Raw genomic sequence first — 19,912 nt, forward strand, 5'->3', positions numbered from 1 at the left:
AGGAAATACTCTGTCAAAAATCAGGAAGCTGAAAAATATACATGGTCGTGTCAGAAGAGTAAAGGCAGGAATGCTGCAGAGACCTAGAGAAAACATTTCATAGTAAGCCTTTATTCAGTGTGTCTGTGTGTGTGTAGGTTTCTAGTGACAGAGACATTTAAAAGACCCATAGCCCACATTCTTTTTGTATTTAATTTAACCCAGAGGTCCACTTATGGCATATGTGTGGATTTATGTACAACAAAACAGTGATCATTATTTTACATGAAACAGACTGTTTTTTGTTACTGCGCCTTTAAGACTAAAATATGCAAATAATGAACTGTGCCTCTTTCAAAAAGGCAGAGCAGAGCTAACAGATGTGTCATGTACCAAACTGCTGAGGGCTGAATTGGCAGAGATATACATTTTGTGTAATAATGAAAATATTTATTAAAAATAAAATGGGTTATGGGCGGCACGGTGGCGCAGCAGGTAGTTGTCGCATTCACACAGCTCCAGGGACCTGGAGGTTGAGGGTTCGATTCCTGCTCCGGGTGACTGTCTGTGAGGAGTTGGTGTGTTCTCCCCTTGTCCGCGTGGGTTTCCTCCGGGTGCTCCGGTTTCCTCCCACAGTCCAAAAACACACGTTGGTAGGTGGATTGGCGACTCAAAATTGTCCATAGGTGTGAGTGAATGTGTGAGTGTGTGTTGCCCTGTGAAGGACTGGCGCCCCCTCCAGGGTGTATTCCCGCCTTGCGCCCAATGATTCCAGGTAGGCTCTGGACCCACCGCGACCCTGAACTGGATAAGCGCTTACAGACAATGAATGAATGAATGAATAAAATGGGTTATTTTAGCAGCTTAATTTCTATAAGACTGGATTGGAAAGCAGACAGTACAGTTAGAAATTTTGGCAACACTGTGATTTTACATGGTTATATATTGTTTGCACAGCGTAGTGGATAACACCGCTGCCTTCCAATTATCAGAGTGCACTCTTAAAAATTAAGGTACTACAAAGGATTTTTGAACAATCCCTGTAACAAACACGATCCTTTATTAAACCAGAAGTGGTTACACAGAATCGCTCAAAGAACCCTTTGTAGAGGCTTTTTATTTTTAAGAGTGTGTGGTTTAATTCCCTGCCCAGGTAAGAACATTATACTAAACCTTGGACAAATCTCCTACCACTAAATTCACCTTCAAATAAACAAGCTTGCAACTGTCTTTCTGGGCGAGAGCATCTGAAAAAGCCATAAATGTGAAATAAATGACACGCCATTTGCTTTTTTTTTTTTAATCTCAGGAAAATGTGGTGATATGAGCCCTTTAAAGCATCTAAAGCTATTAATTTAATGGACTAGACAAATGGAAAGTGGATTTGACCCCTGGGAGCCACGCTATCAGCTCTACTCCACTCTGTACTACTCATCCACTCCATGGTATTACTAGCAAAAAGGCAAACGGCTGGGATCACCAATGGCCAGTTTAATGAAACTCCATTCAAGTTAATCTACGACTTGTATATAACCTGTGCAGATTTTTGGACCTATCTCTCAGAACATAGCTTCTCAAAATCCACCCACTGGAGAATGGCACAGGAAAACAGACAAGTGGATGGACCTTATATGTTGCATATATGCCTATGGCTAGAGGATCTTTATCATAGATTTATGCATGCAGCCTAAATGATGTTGCACACAATGTGGCCCAGGCATGGCAGCATGGTGTAGAGGAAAACAAGCAATGAACTTGGCTGATATCACGCAACAAAAACTGGGGTTTAGTCATCAGCCATACGAGACCTTGGAAATTTTGTTGATACCTTCGTAACAGCTGTGTCCCCAGGAGCTATCTCAGACTCACTAAGACTGCATTAAGCCCTGCTTTCACTACCACACCCACAAGGGAGGGGGAAAACACAGAATGGGACAAAGAGAAGATTGGTTCAGTGCTTCTTCACACAAGCTTTATCCAGTCTCACACTGCCTGCAAGTATGACACCGCACAAACCTATCAGGCTCAGTCATGTCCAGTGCTGCAGAATAGTATCTCCTCCTCATTATGTGTCAATGATGAGAGAAATGGGGTAAAATATTTGGGGTGTTATACATTATCTTTCATTATTATAATCCCATTAAGAGGGCAGTAGTCCGAATGATTAAATAATCAGCCTGAGATAAAACTTATGAGCAAAAGAGAATTCATCACCGGCATCTGAATGAAATACCATCACAATGACTGTCCACCGCCCTCTCCCTGCCGGATTACATTTGACCAGAGCAGGTCTGAAAATGTAATGAGTGGTGAGACGGTACAGGATAAACATCTCTGTATTACAAACTGGATTACATCGTCCTTGCGTACACGTTCACATTCAGTGTTAATATTCAAATGAAAAGTGTCTAACCAATTTGTCACTGTCCAATAAAAAAATACGTATCTCCATTTTTGTTGATTTTTAGTACGTTATTTAAACCCAGCAGATGTCCTTCATATTTTGTGAAAGTGTTGTGATGAATGGACCAATAGAAATGTTCCGGAATGACCTGGAATTACATTTTTTACATTGATTTCCTGAATCTCCTGTAAAGTTACTACTTTGAAGATAGAATAAATTGAGTCTTATAACCAGATTAATGGTAATGTGAGGTTTGTGAAGTTTACTGCCCTGTGAGAGGTGCAACATCATGGCTGATTAGACACTCAGGGTTTCATACATCACAAACCTATACGACCAATCAGGTCGAGTTGTGGATTTCCAGGTAAGCTCAAACGGCGGGAAAGTCAATGAAGTGTTGGGTTGAGATGGAAGTGGGGATTAATTGATAGACCTGTGTGTACTAACAGAATGTTAAGGTTATATCTACGTCATTCTCATGAACATAGTTAAGTCTTTAGGGGTTTATTCGATGACCAGAGGGGGACTTCATTCATTCATTCATTATCTGTAACTTCAGGGTCGCGGTGGGTCCAGAGCCGACCTGGAATCATTGGGCACAAGGTGGGAATACACCATGGACGGGGCGCCAGTCCTTCACAGGGCAACGAGGGGGACTTCAGCCATCAGTAAACACGGATCAGACTCACAGGAAGACCTGTGAGAGGCGAGCTAGCCTTGTGTCCTGGCAGCTTTCTTTTACCTTTACAATTACCGTGAGGTCAACGCAAGCAGGAATCCTACCACTGAAGGAGCTCTAGGTTTGACAACTCATAGAAGTCAATTACCTCTGAAAGTATTAGAGCAGAGCCTTGCAAACTGCAGTGACTAAAGATTCAAACTGGATTAAACTCATGGATCTCACCAGGGATCAGTCCAATTGCACCAAAGTCCCAGGTAAAACGATCCAGAGTGTAAAAGGCTTTTCACTTGACATTACCATCTGTTCACTGTCATCTGATCAGATCAGCATCCATTTTGTCTTGGGATCAGGAGTTAGTTCCCAACACAGTTTAACCACAAACGTGATTGCGCTCTAATTCTAAACGCACATATGGAAAAGTTCTGCAGGGCACGTTTGAATGCCAAGTGTAAACAGGGACTAAATGTTTGTTCCCGGTGACTCATGACTTCCGAAGTACACAGTGGCACAATACGTCCTGGTTAAACACTAATCCGGAGCGCTGGCCTCACTATCTGTAGCGTGTGCCTCATTTAATGAATGTACTCGTTTGTTTGGCCAGTCCAGCAGGCCTCAGAAGGACTCCACTGGCCAATAACCTTTAGTGCAGGCCGGCCGTGACTTTCCCCTCACCTCAATAAAGAGGCTTCTGATTGAATCAACTGGGTAAGGTCAATAGGACATGTGTTCATTTCCCCGGGTTTGGCCCTCGCCCCGCGGCCACTGAGAAACGCTGACTGTCCCCACTGACATTTATTGGATGAGAACCATGTTATATTTCTCTCTCTGTCTCCATCTCTCTCACTCTGTCTCACGTCCCCCTCTCTCCTTGAGGAGCAGATCCTGCAGCATGTCACTGTGGACTCGGGTAGTACTCCTGCTCTCGGCTATGCTTCAAGCTCCAATGCCCACACCATCGGTCAAAACTGCAGCAGTGTCACCCCCACTCACTTCCACTGATGCTTTCAGCTACAATCACAATGGAGGACAGTTACCAGAGGCTCTCTCTCTCTCCCCTAGCTTTCTCTTATATCTCACACATGCTCTTTTCTTGTTCAATCTCTCTTTCCAGTTCTCTTACTCACTCTCTTTCTTCTTAGCCTGCTCTTTCTCTCTCTCTCTGTGTTCTTTTTAATTCTTAAAGTTCAACTTGTTCTCTTTGAATTCTCTTTTTCTCTCTCTCACTTCCTCACTTCTTTTTAATCTCTCATCTTCTCTTCTTTATTTAAATCATTCTCATTCGTGCCATCCATTCCTTGGTTTGGTTTCTTTCGATTTCTCCTTGCTCTTGCTCTCTTCCACATTTTGCTCACTTCCACTCAATTTACTCTCTCTCTCTCTCTCTCTCTCTCTCTCTCTCTCTCTCTCTCTCTCTCCCTCATGCTCTTTTCTCATTCCACCTCTCCTTCAGGTTCTCTCACTCTCTCATTCTCCTTAGTCTTGTTCTCTCTCTCCCTCTCTTGCTTTTTTTTCTTGCCTTCTTCAGTTTCTCACTATATCTTTTCTATTCTCTCTCTCTCTCTCTCTCTCCTACACCCTCTCCATCTCTCTCATTCATCACCATCTCTCTCCTTGTGCTCAAGTCTATCCTTCACTCTCTTCCTCGCTCTGTCTGTTTTCCGTCGCTACTCCGTGACACAATCATATGTGTTTTCTGCATAAATACATATCAATGTAAGACCTTCCCCACTGCTGCTTCTCTGCTGGAGAGCTATTTCATTCTTGTGATGTGGGTCTGTCTTCAAGAAGATGTAGAAGGTACAGAAGCCCCCTGAGAGTTTGTGGAGCACTTACGTATGCACACACACACACACACACACACACACACACACGCACACAAGCCATCCCCCCAACAAACGTCTAAGCTGCCATCAGTTAGTTTGATTAGGAGATGCGTTTGAGTCCATCGCTCCATCTAAGGAACGTTTCTCTTTTAACTCCCCTCTTAGGAATCTCCACAAAGGAGAACAGGGAGCTTTTTTCTATCCATCAGGAGCCAGGAGATGAATCTTAATGACACTTAAGCGTTCTGGATGCTCCCCCTCACTTGGTTTTATCTTCAAGGACATGCGGGACATTCTTGAAGCTTACTCATAGCTCTAAAACCAAAAGACGGCCATTATGGCCAAGAGGTGGAGAGAAAGACCGGCTTATAGGGGCTCAAACTTTTCACCATTAGCCCTTCGGGCGCTCTCTGTCTCCATCGTGTCCAAGCAGTTTTAATCCTGAGCCTGTGCCCAGGTGGAGCCCGAATCAGCCGGAGAGCCTGGTTTATCTCTGGGTTTATTACACAGCTGCGCTCCTCAGGAAAACACGAGAAAACCCAGCGTTCCTCCAACAGAGACGGACAGCGCTCTCCTGCACAATCAGAGAGGGATTATCTACACGGAGCCACTACTTAAGGAACGAGTGCTCTTAGGGAACACTCCCCAATCTCCACGTGCTCTAAATCTCCAGCTAATATCAGCCAGGGCTTTGACACGCAGGAAAGGCAATACATACTGGATAAAGCAGGGCTTCTCTGAAAGGCACATTAACATGAGCTATGGGTGGAGTCAACGGGTGGAAGTCAATGGGAATGGACATTATGTGGATAGCTCTAAAAGTTCAGTGGAAGCTTAGCATCCTAGGAACCCAAGGAGGATGACGGCAACGCTGTGTTCTGATGTTCTTGATGAGCATTACGTAAATGAGTTGAGTGGTAACAAATCAGGTTGATATGTGGTTGGGTAACTGATTACGTCACGCTCATAATCATGCTACATGCTGAGATTCAATATTCATAAGCACAGTGATGTAATCAAAATGCTGAACACTGATACATTAGTTGTATGTATTATATGACTAAAAATGCATTAGACAGCGCTGAGGCTTGACTCGGGACACCTGGATTTCTAGATTCCTCCCTCAGTGATCTGACGTGCTGTCGTTTGAATGCAACATTAATTAATCAGCAGATTTTGTATTTCTATAAATAAAGCTAGAAAATAGCAAAGAAAATGTTACATCCACATTGAATATTTGATCTGCCATTTTAAGTTCTGATTTGGGCTACTTTCACAAGTGGGACAGAAATCTGATACACAGCCATGTGATTCTGTCTGAACAGCCGGATCAGAACTCATGTGACTTTCAAATCAACCAACTCCACGTTCCTCATAATGTCGCTGTAGACGTGTGATGTGTTTGGGCTAAAATCACATCAAAACAGATATGAAGAGCCTAACTAAAAAAATCTAATTTGCTCAGAAAGTCTGATTCATGTCACTTTCATTTATCGTGTAAACCGAGCCAAAGTGTCATCAATGAAATGCAAAACATTCATTCATTCATTATCTGTAACTGCTTATCCAATTCAGGGTCACGGGGGTCCAGAGCCTACCTGGAATCATTGGGCGCAAGGCAAATGCAAAACAGAACCCCTTTATGGAGCAGTTTTAAAATGAGTGAGTGAGTGAGAAATAGCACCCCTTGAGGTACACTTCCTAACTTCAAATGAGTGAATGAGTGAGTGAGTGAATGAGTGAGTGAATGAGTGAGTGAGTGAATGAGTGAGTGAATGAATGAGTGAGTGAATGAATGAGTGAGCGAGAGAGTGAGATACAACTTTTATCCATTGTAAAACAAGCATATTGTTATATTTTAGTTCATCGTTTTACAATAACAAGTTCTGGGGGTGCTGCAGTCTTTATTGTCTTGGTTGACTGCATTTGGTGTATGGAGCCAAACTGTATAAATTATTATTATTAATTTTTCATTGAAGTATTGTTCTACAATCAACTGTGTGGGGAAAATATCAGACAATGTGACTGGACATTGTGAGGGGAGTTTGTCTGGAAATGCATCAAACGGTGATCAGGAAGTGGAGGGCCAGGAAGTCAAACAGGGCCAATACAGGATTTCCTCCAGAGGTGTGAAAATGACCCTATAAGCGCCAATGTAGAGTCAGTGACAGTACTGGTCGGCAGACTTGTTTGAGTCCTCTATTCTCTCCACACACTGACCTAGACAAGACCTTTCGAGGCCTAGCCACTACTGACCACCACCAACTGACCATAATTCAACTGAAAAAAACAACATATAAACGAATGAAATCCTACACATAATTAATGTGTATTAACATTTGATTGAATAAAGATATAAATATACATAAAAATACACATTCTGTACCGATCCGTCTGAGTCAGCAGTTCTGAACTTTTCTTAATGGCAGCAAATGACAAAAATGGCAACATTCCACATAACTTTCCATATGAATGTACTTTAGAGTAACTTTTCAAAATATTTTAATTATAATGGAACACTTCTTCTTCTGTTTACAAACACAAAATAAGGTCTATTTTTATAAATCTGCACTTTAATCAGATTTTCTCCACTTGTTTCAAGGAGCTATGGGTGCGAAATAGAAATAACCAACATGAAACTGGCGATAGCTGCGACTTCTAGGGTTTAAGTTGTGCAATCCAATCAGCCCGTCTTTGGTCAAAAATGTGAGTAGCTGCAATCAGAGCACCGCCGAAGCCCCCTCCTCATGGTCAGGACAGAGAGGGGTCTGTTCCTTCAGTACTCAAGCAGGAGCTCCATCAATCAGCCGGCCAGCCGACCCTGCGTTCGACCTGAGATTGGACGAGTGTGAGACGAGTTTGAGATGAGTGTGAGGCAGGTTGGTGACTGTGATATCTGAGGACTGCTGCTGCTCGCTGCCACAGTGAATGGAGAAATGAAGAACAGATAATGGAGTGATAGATGAAAAAATGCAGTCACCCTGACAGATTTCTCCGTGCCTCAATCCCCTTTTTCTCTCTTATCACACTGACTCCCTGTTCTGTCCAAAGCAGCCACTGCTCGATTCAGTGACTAAGTGACAGACAAAGTGGACAACATTCAAGGTTGTGCCTACACTGCTTCATAATTCTGAAGAAAAAAGTTCTATATTTTTAGGCCTAAAGGATTTGGGAATATATTTATCTGTAGATTTTATGATTGATTTTGTGATCTAAAATGTCTATGAATTTGGCTCCAGGCCTTATTTTTTGTGCCAAGAGCATTAACTAGCAGTTACTGAATTTTGAATGTTTGCAATATTAGTCCCTCTTTCTCTAATTAAAGCCTGTTCCCACTGAAAAATACAGTAAATAATTAAAATAGCAAATTAATTACTTTACTTCTTCAGTCCTAATGTTGTTCACAATTTACCACAAAATACATTCTGGGGGCTAATGTTAGTTCTACATAGGCCAATACTGCAATAGCAATAAAATAATGATGTTTATAGAAGACTAATTTGTACTGGTCAGAAAAAGTGCCCTCATGACCTAGTGTCCACTCTCGCCTCAAATTTGACCTTTGGCCTCTAGTAATACCTGCTCACACCTGCTGTGCTGGCAGAAACCCAGTTGGTGCTTTGTGTATTCTTGAGCCACCTGGCCTCTGTAGCCATTCCAGGGGAGAACATGAGCAACAGACAACAGTGATGCCCTGGCTTTTAACTGGACAGTGTCAGCAGAAAAAAAAGCCACACAGACACCTGTTAGTGACAACATGGTTGTCTAAACCTGCTAAACCTCAGAGCTCCAAAATACACCCAAGCTCACACAAACAGTCTGACACCCTCACTCACAAACACTACAACACAGTCAGCTGTTCCATACACAGCCACACATTTCCCAACAGGTGGGCAATCAGGCAAAATGTCACTCTACCAAGCAGTAAATCAACAGAAATCCATCGTAGTAAAACTAGCAGACTGGTTAACTAAATAGAACAAATTCTTATAGCTTATATAGCTAACATTGATGAAAAACCAGCTAGCTTGTTAAGCAGAGGGACTTTTTGCTTTTGATCTCCTCACAGCACTTTTAAGACATGTCTTTATTTAAAGTACCTAGCTAGCTAACTGCAGCACATAAAGAACCTATGGTTCCTGTTAAGTCACAGGATTTTTAAGGTATGGGTTTGTTAAGTTTTTTTTTTAAAAGGTAGCTAGCAAAATGGAGTCAAAAACCAAGCTAGCTAACTAAAACTAATACTGTCATACTTTAATTCTATTCCCGCCACAGCATTCTGCAGAGACCATTTTATTGAAACAGTAGCCAATTAGTTAACTCGATTTATCTATTTGTCAGAGTGTTCAGAAGAAAAATATTTGCTGAAAATTGGCTAACTAACTAGAGTAGAGCTTTTGGCCTTTCAGGTTTTATTTTGGCCGTGTCACTGCAATCTGAGGAAACTTAGAAACACTTTGCAACTAGCTAGCTAGTTAGAATGAATATTTCAAGATTATTCTCTCTATACAGTCCTAAAGAATAACTGCTTTACTGGAACGCTAGCTAGCTAACTAGACTTTAGCATTTCCTAGCTAACAAAGAACATTCCCACAACTTTTAGTAAGTCTAATGTTACACAATAGTTCTAATAAAGTTCAAAGAAAATGTTTTAGTCTAATGTTCATTGAACATTTTAATGAAGTTCGTCGTTTCCTTTAAAACTTTATTCGAAATTTTGTGTAAAGTTGTGGGAATGTTCCCTGTTAGCTGGGTTAGCCTGTAGCTCACGGTCACTTCCTTTTAAGGAGACTACTATTCTGGAAAACTTTAAATGAACAGTTTTTTAAGGAGACAGCATTAGCTAGCTAACTAGAAATAATATTTTTAGCCTTTGCTTGCCTCCCGGTCACAGGATTATGAGAAGGCAACTTTGCTAACCCTGAATTTGATCTAAATCTAACCCTTGTGATCTAGGATACAATTAATAAAGTCAAGAAATCTGCAGAGGGGGGGAATAAGAGAGGGAGAGGAAGGGAGGCCGGGAGAGATACGCAGAGAAAAAACAAACCTCTCCAGAGAGCCGTCACTTTTCCCCGAGACTGAGCGGAAGACCACACAGCGAGCGACGGCTATATTGGGGGACGGGACAGCCCATGTAATAAAGTTAATGAAAGGCAAATAGTCTGGCAAGTAAACATTGATTATCTCTGGAACTTGGCTGAGGGTTTTGAGAAAGGGCAAATTCTCCTCGGTGGGTGTAGCATGAGGGTGGAGTGTGGGGGGTGGGTATGTTAATAACAGAAGGGGAGAGGGTGGCATATATCAGACGGGACAGGTGTCCAACTGCAGCAGAGGGATTGCTGTCATGTGTGAAGACATTTGAAGATACTACGGCAGGAAAAAATCGACAAAATACCATATTGCATTATTAATATATACTACATGCAATGTGTCTTGAAATATACTTACAACACATTAGTAACTTCTTCATAAGGCTTTTTTAAACTAAGATTAGGCTTGGGTAGAGACTCATTTGCATAAAGCAGACTTAGATATGATAGAATTATTTTTAATGTTAATATTATGAAGACAGTAACTGGGGCAGTGTAAGTGACTTTTTTGTGCATAAACAAAGAGTAAATTCATGTCCTTTTTGTAGGGAAGGGCACTACGTTTTTCGAGTGGGGATCAAACAGCCGCATCAATCCCTAATTAGATCTGCTGATGTTTCTGTTAAGACATTGTTCCGGTAAATTTGCTTTTTTGATGGAAAACATTCCTCACACTAAAGCTTGGAGGCAAATGAGTGTGTGTGTGTGTGTGTGCACATGTGGGATAGCACAAGTGTGTGCGAGCCAGAGCGAGAGAGAGAGCACGAGGGCAAAATATTCCCCCTTAATAAAGCATGTCAGAGAAAAACAGCAGCCTTATCAGACATCCTCAGGGTGGAGGAGCTTTAGTGCTCATGTTTGTCATTACATTGCCATGGAACAGTTTTAGTCAATTTTGTTTTTCCAGCTGGATGTAAGACTTCTCAAGCAACAAGACAAAAATTCACATTCATTCCGTATGCAGTCCAAGAGAAAGTGGAATGCATATAAAGCCTTGAAGAATAGCCTAATGCCTTCAGTTAATCGAATTAAACATAGCATTCTTTCTGAAAAATACGGATGCAATGCTATTACAAGTCTTCCAGCCCGTGTAAAAACTGGATTAGCCCTATCATAGCATTGCAGGTTATTCACTGAATCAAATAATGCTACGTTGCCTTCCAAAACAGAGCCTTGTTGTTTCTGCTTGATGTTCTTACTCTTCTGCTCTTCCTTTTCTAGCAGTGCTGAATGACAGAGGAAAAATGTTGTAATTCAGCACCCTCACACTCCCACCACCACCACCTCCACAAAGGATTATGTGAAACATTAGCGTTTAAAAAGGCACATTAGAGGATCACCTGGAGTGAAGGGTCAGGTAGTGAGTGGTGAGGTTTGGAGTGGTTCACATTGGTAGCAGTGGATAAGCCTCTCTAATACCTCTTTGCCTCCCTCCACTAGCTCCGTAATGCACCCGGCTGCTTGTTGAAACAAGGCTTAATCTCAGGCCTTTAAAGCGTAAGCTAATAGACGGAGGAATCATGCTGACCCAAAACACCCAGGATGCTGTACCGAGTGCAGGTATTTCAATTTTTTGGTTAGATGTGGCTAAAAAGAGTCAACACAAGTGTATCAAACATATTTTCCATGATTAAAATGCATTCTCTGGGGCTGGTTTGGGGTGTTTTTAAAAGCTAGCTACAGGATAAACAAGGATATAAAGTCATTATGCAAGCAATAAACATTCACTGGCATTCATTTCCATGTTAGCACTCTGGTGTGTGGCGGCACGGTGGCGCAGCAGGTAGTGTCGCAGTCACACAGCTCCAGGGACCTGGAGGTTGTGGGTTCGATTCCCGCTCCGGGTGACTGTCTGTGAGGAGTTGGTGTGTTCTCCCCGTGTCTGCGTGGGTTTCCTCCGGGTGCTCCGGTTTCCTCCCACAGTCCAAAAACACATGTTGGTAGGTGGATTGGCAACTCAAAAGTGTCTGTAGGTGTGAGTGTGTGTGTGTGTCTGTGTTGCCCTGTGAAGGACTGGCGCCCCCTCCAGGGTGTATTCCTGCCTTGCACCCAATGATTCCAGGTAGGCTCTGGACCCACCGTGACCCTGAACTGGATAAGCGCTTACAGACAATGAATGAATAATCACTCTGGTGTGTTGAGGACTGAGGCTATAGAGAAGTATCTTGGTTGACCTCAAGGTTTCACACAGTTGGTGTAACTGTCTGATTATGTTGCATGTCACAACCCTGAGATGTGTCATGGTTGTACAGACAAGGTTTTTGATGTTTACCTTTCAGGCCCAACTCAGGAAAGGCATGAAATAACAGTTTTAATTTAAGATACAGCCAGGAACCAATGATTTAATGACATTTTTAAAACCTCAGCAAAAAATAACAGGTTTTATATATGATATTTGCGGCCATTTCCATTTGTCGCTAGGAACACCACACTGCTGTTATATTTCCATTACTTACTGGATATAAAACTCTGGCCCTTTTTGAGTCATATTTTGCATTCCCACCAACTCCAGCAACCGTGACCATAATGCAAAGTAAAACAAGTGATGCTACCTTACTAGCTCTCTGTATGCTGCCACTTCAAGTGCCAAGTAGGACAACAAGGCAAACATGAAATATATTGAGATTAAAGTTGTTTGCAGTGAAGTGCATTGAGTTCCCAGTTCAGTTAAAAGTGTGACGGTTTGTTAGAACTTTTCAGTTAACAACACACTCTTTGAATATCTTCCTCAGTCAATCTGGTTGGTCTACTTTTTATCTTAGGTGGTTTCCTGCTTGCTTTGTCAGAATCAACAACAACACTTTTGCTTAAATACAGCTTTATTCAAACAGGAGACTGACTCTTAAACCTGTTCTAAGTCTTGGTCTGTGGAAAAGTGCTTTTCTGGAGAACCAACTAAACGTTTCCTGGAACTAAAGTCTGGGAACTACAAATGGCCCTGTTTCCTCCAATTAAAACATGTTCCTGAATTCCTGAAGAAGTTCCTGTTTTGGAAAACCTTCGGTGGAAATGCACCTTTTATAGAACTAAGCAACAGTCTGCTTTGGTTTTGTCACAAATCAAAGTGGCTACACAAGTTTGCTGTGGGTGGTTTCTACAATAGCTGCCTGTGTGTTATGTCTGTATACACTACTGTAGAACCGTCCACAACAGAGATGTGGGAATCCTGATAAATCACAACTTGAAACAGTGTTGTAGCAGTGGAGGAATAACATGCAAACCAGAAACCAAGAGCCACACTTACTAGCTACTTCCAGCGAGGCGTTGTGGCTGACCGCTTCCCCCAGGTAGTTCCTAGCCACACAAACGTAGCTGCCGTCGTCTGGTTTGCTGCGGCGTCCGTGTACGATGCGCAGGAAGAAGAGTGAACCGCTGGGAAGGAGCATTCGATGTGAACGTGGATTGTCCCTGTCCGTCTCCACGCGCTCGCCGTCCTTATACCACTCCACAGTGGGGGACGGACGGCCCTCGGCCTTACAGTTCAGAGTGGCGGGTTCCCCCTTCGACACGATCAGGTCTGAGGGGTGTTCCACGATCCGGGGAGGGTAGTCCTCCTGACGAAGGCGTGACCCTGGAATTCAGAAGGAAAGAGGGATATAGCTAGTATGCTAATGCTATACAACTCTATATATTCATTCATACATTCATTATCTGTAAGCGCTTATCCAGTTCAGGGTCGCGGTGGGTCCAGAGTCTACCTGGAATCATTGGGCACAAGGCCGTAATACACCCTGGAGGGGGCGCCAGTCCTTCACAGGGCAACACACACACACTCACTCACACCTACGGACACTTTTGAGTCGCCAATCCACCTACTAACGTGTTTTTTGGACAACTCTATGTAATAATACCAGGAAAACCAAGCAAAACCTGACTTGGGCCACTGCATATGTGCCCAATGTGTTGGTTTCTCACTACTCTAATTTCACTTAGTCCTTTCACTAACCCTGCTTAAACCCTAAAACTAACCACAGTCCTAATCCTAACACTAGAGCACCATAAAACCTCAGTGCTAATCCTACACCTAACTGAAACCCCAACCCAACCGCAGAAACTAATCCTAATCCTAGGAGTAATGCCTGTATTAACCATTTATGTATTAGTAGATAAGCTAGTGATGACAATTAAATGAAAGACTGGCCGCAATATCTGTTTATTTTGTTATTATAACAGACATTAACACAGAATGCATCCATAAACTCTGGATATTAACATTCTGATTATGGCACACTGTTTGATGTGTGCGTCTCATTTTTGACGAGACTTTAAAAGGGAATAGAGAGAAGGACAGATACTCGTATTGTCTGCAGTGTTTCTGCTGTCATTCACCACACGAGCATTATCAAAAAAGCCCAGCCTAATTGGCAGCACGTCTCAAAAACTCATTTACTCAGCCTCCCCCCTCAGCCTGCTGAGGGAGCATGTTTCTGACACGCTCTCTCACTGAAGCAGCCCAGAGGTGCTTGGAGGAGCCACTAAATTAATCATGTCAACTCAAACCCATCGCCTCCTCACAGTTTAAGATTAGATTAATTAAGTTACGTCTCTCTCTCTCTCTCTCTCTCTCTCTCTCTCTCACACACACACACACACCACTGGTCGCATGCTCATACTGACAGTCACTGTACAGTCTCGCTTTAATGCCACACAGGCGTTCTCCAGTCAAACACTTGATAAGCTTCGCAAAGTACAAGAATATGCCGAGCTCATCCGTTCCCCTTTAATTAGATTTATTAGGAGCATTTTCAATTGAAATCTTTATTTTATCGTCCACAATCATGTCAAACATCTTAATTAACTGCAGTCGTGAATGTGAAATTCGAAGGCCCCAGAGACGCGTCTCTCTGTCTCTCCCAGAGCCAAGAACAATGTAAAGCGATTAGCTGAGACCACAGCAGAGAGAGTTGTGTGTAGAGGTTTAAGAGGATATTTCTTTTGTCTTAAGCCAATCACTGAACACATAAACATCTCTGGTTGTCTGGGGACTGAGGTAATCCAAGCTGTGTTACTTTCATAGCAGACAGTTCCCTGTACCCTCTGTGTACCAGTTACTCATCTACTGGACAGACAGACTGTACATTTGCCAGTGTTTATGCTTCAGATTTGACATTTGAATGAAATGAAAGGCTCTAGTACACTGCGGTGCCGACGTATCACTCAGCAGCTCCTCTATTCCTTCCTCCAACGTCTTAAACTCTGAAGATCTGGTTTGGAATTCCAATCCCTGCTCTGATAATTACACACGGGGTTTGTGCAATTTATGGATTGTGTCTCAGAAGTCAGCAGTCATCCTGCAGTCAGCGACATGAAAGTATAAGGAACTGTTTTGCAAACAGGAAAAAATGAATGACCAGTCTCTCCATTCAGAAGAAATAGCTTCAATCATGACACGTACGTTTAGCAAGCTACCAGGATGTGTGCAATTTCCCCCTGAATTGCACTGGACCAACTAGATTAGTGAGATCTTTATGTAGTCAAAATATTTACAAAATAATTACTGCTGTTATGCACTGAACTGACATCATAATCATATACCAATGCCAAATATCGTTTTTTTTTAATATTTAATTTTTTTTCCCATAAAGAGAAAGGTTTAGACTCAGAGCTGGTTATATGAGGATGCCAGTGGCTACAGAACTACACACAGATTATGATAATTGTACTAATGGGTTTGCGAAACTGAAATATGCAAATGAGCCCTCTAACCAATCATAATGTTTTAGCGCTGTGCGCCGTGAGCATCTTTATCTACGACGGTGCCACTGAAGAGTTTCTGTGGATATGTTTCCTTCTTCCTCTGCCACCACCGTCCTTCTTTGGAGGACTATTAAGACTGCATTAGGACTGACGTGTTCACGAAAACAAACAGAGCAAGGACTGGGATTCACAGAAAAAAATAAAATCAACCATTACACATCAGGGTTAAAAAATGAATGATATAGTCACAATACTATAACAATAACAATAATATGAAGAAGCATTGTGACTGCTGTACAAGGACAGACAGTACATAAGGCTTCTGAGTCTATGTTAGACTTGCGTTCCTAAATAAACAAATAAGAATCACAGCACAGCACAATTATGTGCTTCTTATGTACACCATGATGTCAGGTTTCTACCTGTATTTTTTTGCCTTACTACATTAACATATATTAATATTGCTCAGTGTCCTCTTGGTGCTTTATAAAAACAACTTATATAAACAGATGAGGATGATGATTTTTATTATTACTGTTACATTACACAGCCTTCCTTCTTTTCCACGTAGCTGCCAAGCTGGCCTCCTATTTTCTGCAAGAAGGAGTTAGTGGGGCTGTTTTCTCCAGAACGAGGCATGATGGCGCCTGGGCCCGTCCCGTTAATCAGCCCCCATTTGCGAAGAGCCTCCATTAAAGCCTTTGATCCTGCGGTTGGCAGGGCAACGGAGCGATGGCCTGAGCTCTCCGCAGTGGGCTGAACTTTGAGGGAATTGCTCCGCGTTTCCAAAGCAAAAGAACAGTGTTATAAAAAAAAAAAAAAAAAAAACACTTAGACATACCGTATGTTTTATTCAAGCTCGCCTTTGAAGTCTCACCATGTTCCCCTATCTGTTCTCCCCTATCCCTGCTAAATAATTTCCTTTTTCAAAAATATCCATCATACGGCGGGGCGAGGGGCCATTCCTTTAAGGAATTACACATTTGTATTCTGCGAAGTAAGTGCTGGAAAAGCTGCAGAGGGTAGCACTTTTTTTTTTTTCACCAGGCCCATCTCTGAAGATTAATTATGACAGTGGTGTGGTAGTGGGTATGGCAGCCCACATGGGCCAAAATCCTCAGACACACACGTACACACACACACACACACACACACACATACAGCCTCTTGGTCCCACCACTGCGCATCATCCATCACCATCCAGCCAACTGCCGACTCTGCTGCCCAATCCTGTATGTGTGTGTGTGTGTGTGTGTATGTGCATTACAATCCATTACTATCTTTCAGTAGAAGTGTGAGTGTGTGTGTTGCCTGCGAGATTCACCCATAATTAGGTCACTCAGTGTTTGCAGGCTATTAGCCTCAATATGGTGTACGGCCTTCTTGAAGTGCTACAAATTATTCTGACTCCTTAAAGTGAAAATTAGATTTATGTAATTTTCTTCAGATCCCAAATGTAGTCAGTCAAGGCAGACCAACTGTTATCAAGGCCGTAAGGAAAAACGATCTCCCACAGCAGCCTAGTTACTGATTTGGGGGTGCACTAAATCTATAAGAACTGGATTTCAATTCAAGTTCTTTTTTCGTAAATAACAAAGAAAATCTATATTAATTAAAGCAGCCTCAACTAAAACCCATTGTTTAAAATCATGTTTTCTAAAAGCTTGATTACAGTTTTGCATGGAAAATGTTTCCAAAGCCTAACCATGACAACAGAGGAACACACGCCACCTTCAGGTCCTCATTTGTAGCTTTGCCTTATGACATCAGAGGTGGTAATTATGACACACATTCAAGTGACGTTTGATCAGGGAACAATGGGATGCCAATGAGTATCCAATGAGCAACCAATAAAGATCCAACTCGCCAGTCGCCGCTGTGTGACTCAGTTACCGTCAGGACAGATGGGACGATGTTATTCCTTAATAATAAATCCCACCCCAATGTCAAAGAAATTGTGTCACTTGGGCATTGGAGTTCTACAAGACCCATGTGTTGTGCCCAGAGCCAATCTGATTATAAATCATCCACTTACACGATAAACTGCATTAGATTCAGACGTCAGAGCAGACTTTATAACTGCTGGAATTCAGCTCAGGCAGCTGTTAACACCATGTCACTGGACATGAAGTTTTGATGGTGTAGAACTGGAAAATATTCATGAGGAAAGATAGAACAAGCAAAAATGCTAATCCTCCAGAAAGCAGCTTCTCTGAGGCAGGACCTCCAGCTCGAGTCCATCTGTTTCACTGCTCCAACTGCACACGTCTGTAAGGGCTGTGCGATAAAAGCTGGGGGAACACACGTTGAACCAAGAAGCTTTAAGTGTGTGTGTGAGTGAGAGAGAGAGAGAGAGAGAGAGAGAGAGAGAGAGGCTAAATCCACATTTGCACAGAAAAAATTGTGCAATGTGAAAGGAATTTGAGAAGAAACACTAGATCCAGATGAAGGCAGAGTGAGTGAGAAATAGAAGGGGAAAGATTACTGTACAGTAATTGCTCCCATTTGCGGCTGCTTTCTTTTACCTGCTTTAACCCTTTAAAGCAAAATGCTGCTTTTTCTTTCCACAGGGGCCCACATGCTGCATCTTGTATTTCACTTTCTTCAAGGTCCTTTAATGATATTTGTGTGACTTTATGCTTTTTTAATGATAAATTTAAGTCTATATTTCTGTAATGAAGTAAATCACTAATTTTCTATAACCAATCTATCACGATGTGGTGTGTGTGGGTGTGTGTGTGTGTGTGCCTACCCGGAATCCCTGGGACCACACCCTGGACCAGTCCATCACTAATTCCATCTTTAATTTCAAGAGGACTATTGTTTCTGTTACTTTAAGACTGTTATATGTAAGCTCTCTTCTGATTGGTTGCCTCGTGGTTGCCTTCAAAAAGCAGTCCAGACTGAAACACCCCTTATAACTTCAATTTCAAAGTGTAGTCTAAACTGAGGAAGCCTGAACAGATGACCTGTGTTTGTCTCCCAATACAATGAATCTGGATCAGTTTGTTTATAATGTATACACCATTCGGACTGTAGAGTGAATGAATCTACTGAATTAAAATGACTTCATCTTACAAACTGATGTACTTCCAAAACCAAGAAGAATGTGTGTATTTAGTGTATTCAGTGTGATAACGTTCATTGTGCTTCTTAAGGACGGAGGCAGAAAGCTGTAATTTCACATGCTGATGTATTTAACCACAGCCAAAGTGGACATACACAGCCCAACTACTCCGGGGGCAGATTATAATAAATTAAAGAGGACAAAGTCAATGTATCACTGGTGAGACATTAGATAAGATAGGGTTAACGACGCCGGGGGCAGGAGACAGAGACCTGCTGAGCTTTAATGTGGTTGACCAATTGAGAGGAAACCAGCTAACCACAAAAGAGGAAGTTTGAATGTAATATCTACTGAGAATGAGGGTAATGTAATGAGGGGCAGTAACAATGAGACCTCCCTAAAGAAGCTGAGAGTCATTTTCTCCCTGTGTGTGCACTTGTGTTTGTTTTCATGAATTTTAGGGTGGAAATATACTGATTATAAAAGAAAGGTAAAAAAAAAAAGGAGTGGTGATTTATTTATTTTCTGTAAGTGAGGTCATGACTAGGGTCAGGTTTAGGGTTAGGTCTTGTGTGATGTATTATACATATACGCCATTAACATTACATTCATGTAGTTATATATAACTAAAACCGTACTTAATGCATGACAACATGTCCCAAATAGTGACAAAAACAAACACGTGTGTGTGTGTGTGTGTGTGCATGCTACATGACATCATCGGAGACATGACCGCAATCCTGCTGTTCTTCCATTACCTCCATCTATCCCTGCTTCCTCTCAGTAAAACAGAAAGCAGCTCACACACGTAGACGCTGGACAAATTAGCACATGTTAAAAAGGAAAGACTAGTGTGTGTTAGGGCTGAGTGCTCCCTTTGTCACTGTTTATCCAACAATACAGAAACATCATTGACCGTTGCATGTTCATTTGTGAAATATGTTGCAGTGTGAGGGGCTATGTATAGTCGGGGTGATGGGAACAGCTCAGGAGAAGGAGGAACAAATCGATAAGCAATGGTTTCCAGTCAGTTTAATCCCACCATTGACTCACGCTCACACACACACAGGAAAAGAGCACTCTGCTCAATTGAAGCCTGCAATATAGGAGTCTCTATACACACAAACACATCCTCCCACTTTCTGTTAATTCACTCGAAGGAACCCT

The 19,912-nt window shown here is 42.2% G+C and overlaps 1 protein-coding gene across 3 annotated transcripts in view; it reads right to left on the reverse strand.

Annotated features, from left to right (window-relative positions):
- The window catches only part of LOC136674271 (roundabout homolog 1-like), a 237,555-nt gene that overhangs the window by 133,746 nt on the left and 83,897 nt on the right, over window positions 1-19,912 (reverse strand). For all 3 annotated transcript variants that reach the window (XM_066650185.1, XM_066650184.1, XM_066650186.1), the window contains one exon: window positions 13,226-13,552. In XM_066650185.1, coding sequence (XP_066506282.1) covers window positions 13,226-13,552 — 327 coding nt within the window. The remainder of the gene's footprint in view (window positions 1-13,225; window positions 13,553-19,912) is intronic.

Source organism: Hoplias malabaricus, chromosome 18, assembly GCF_029633855.1.
Source record: "Hoplias malabaricus isolate fHopMal1 chromosome 18, fHopMal1.hap1, whole genome shotgun sequence".
Lineage (NCBI taxonomy): Eukaryota > Metazoa > Chordata > Actinopteri > Characiformes > Erythrinidae > Hoplias > Hoplias malabaricus.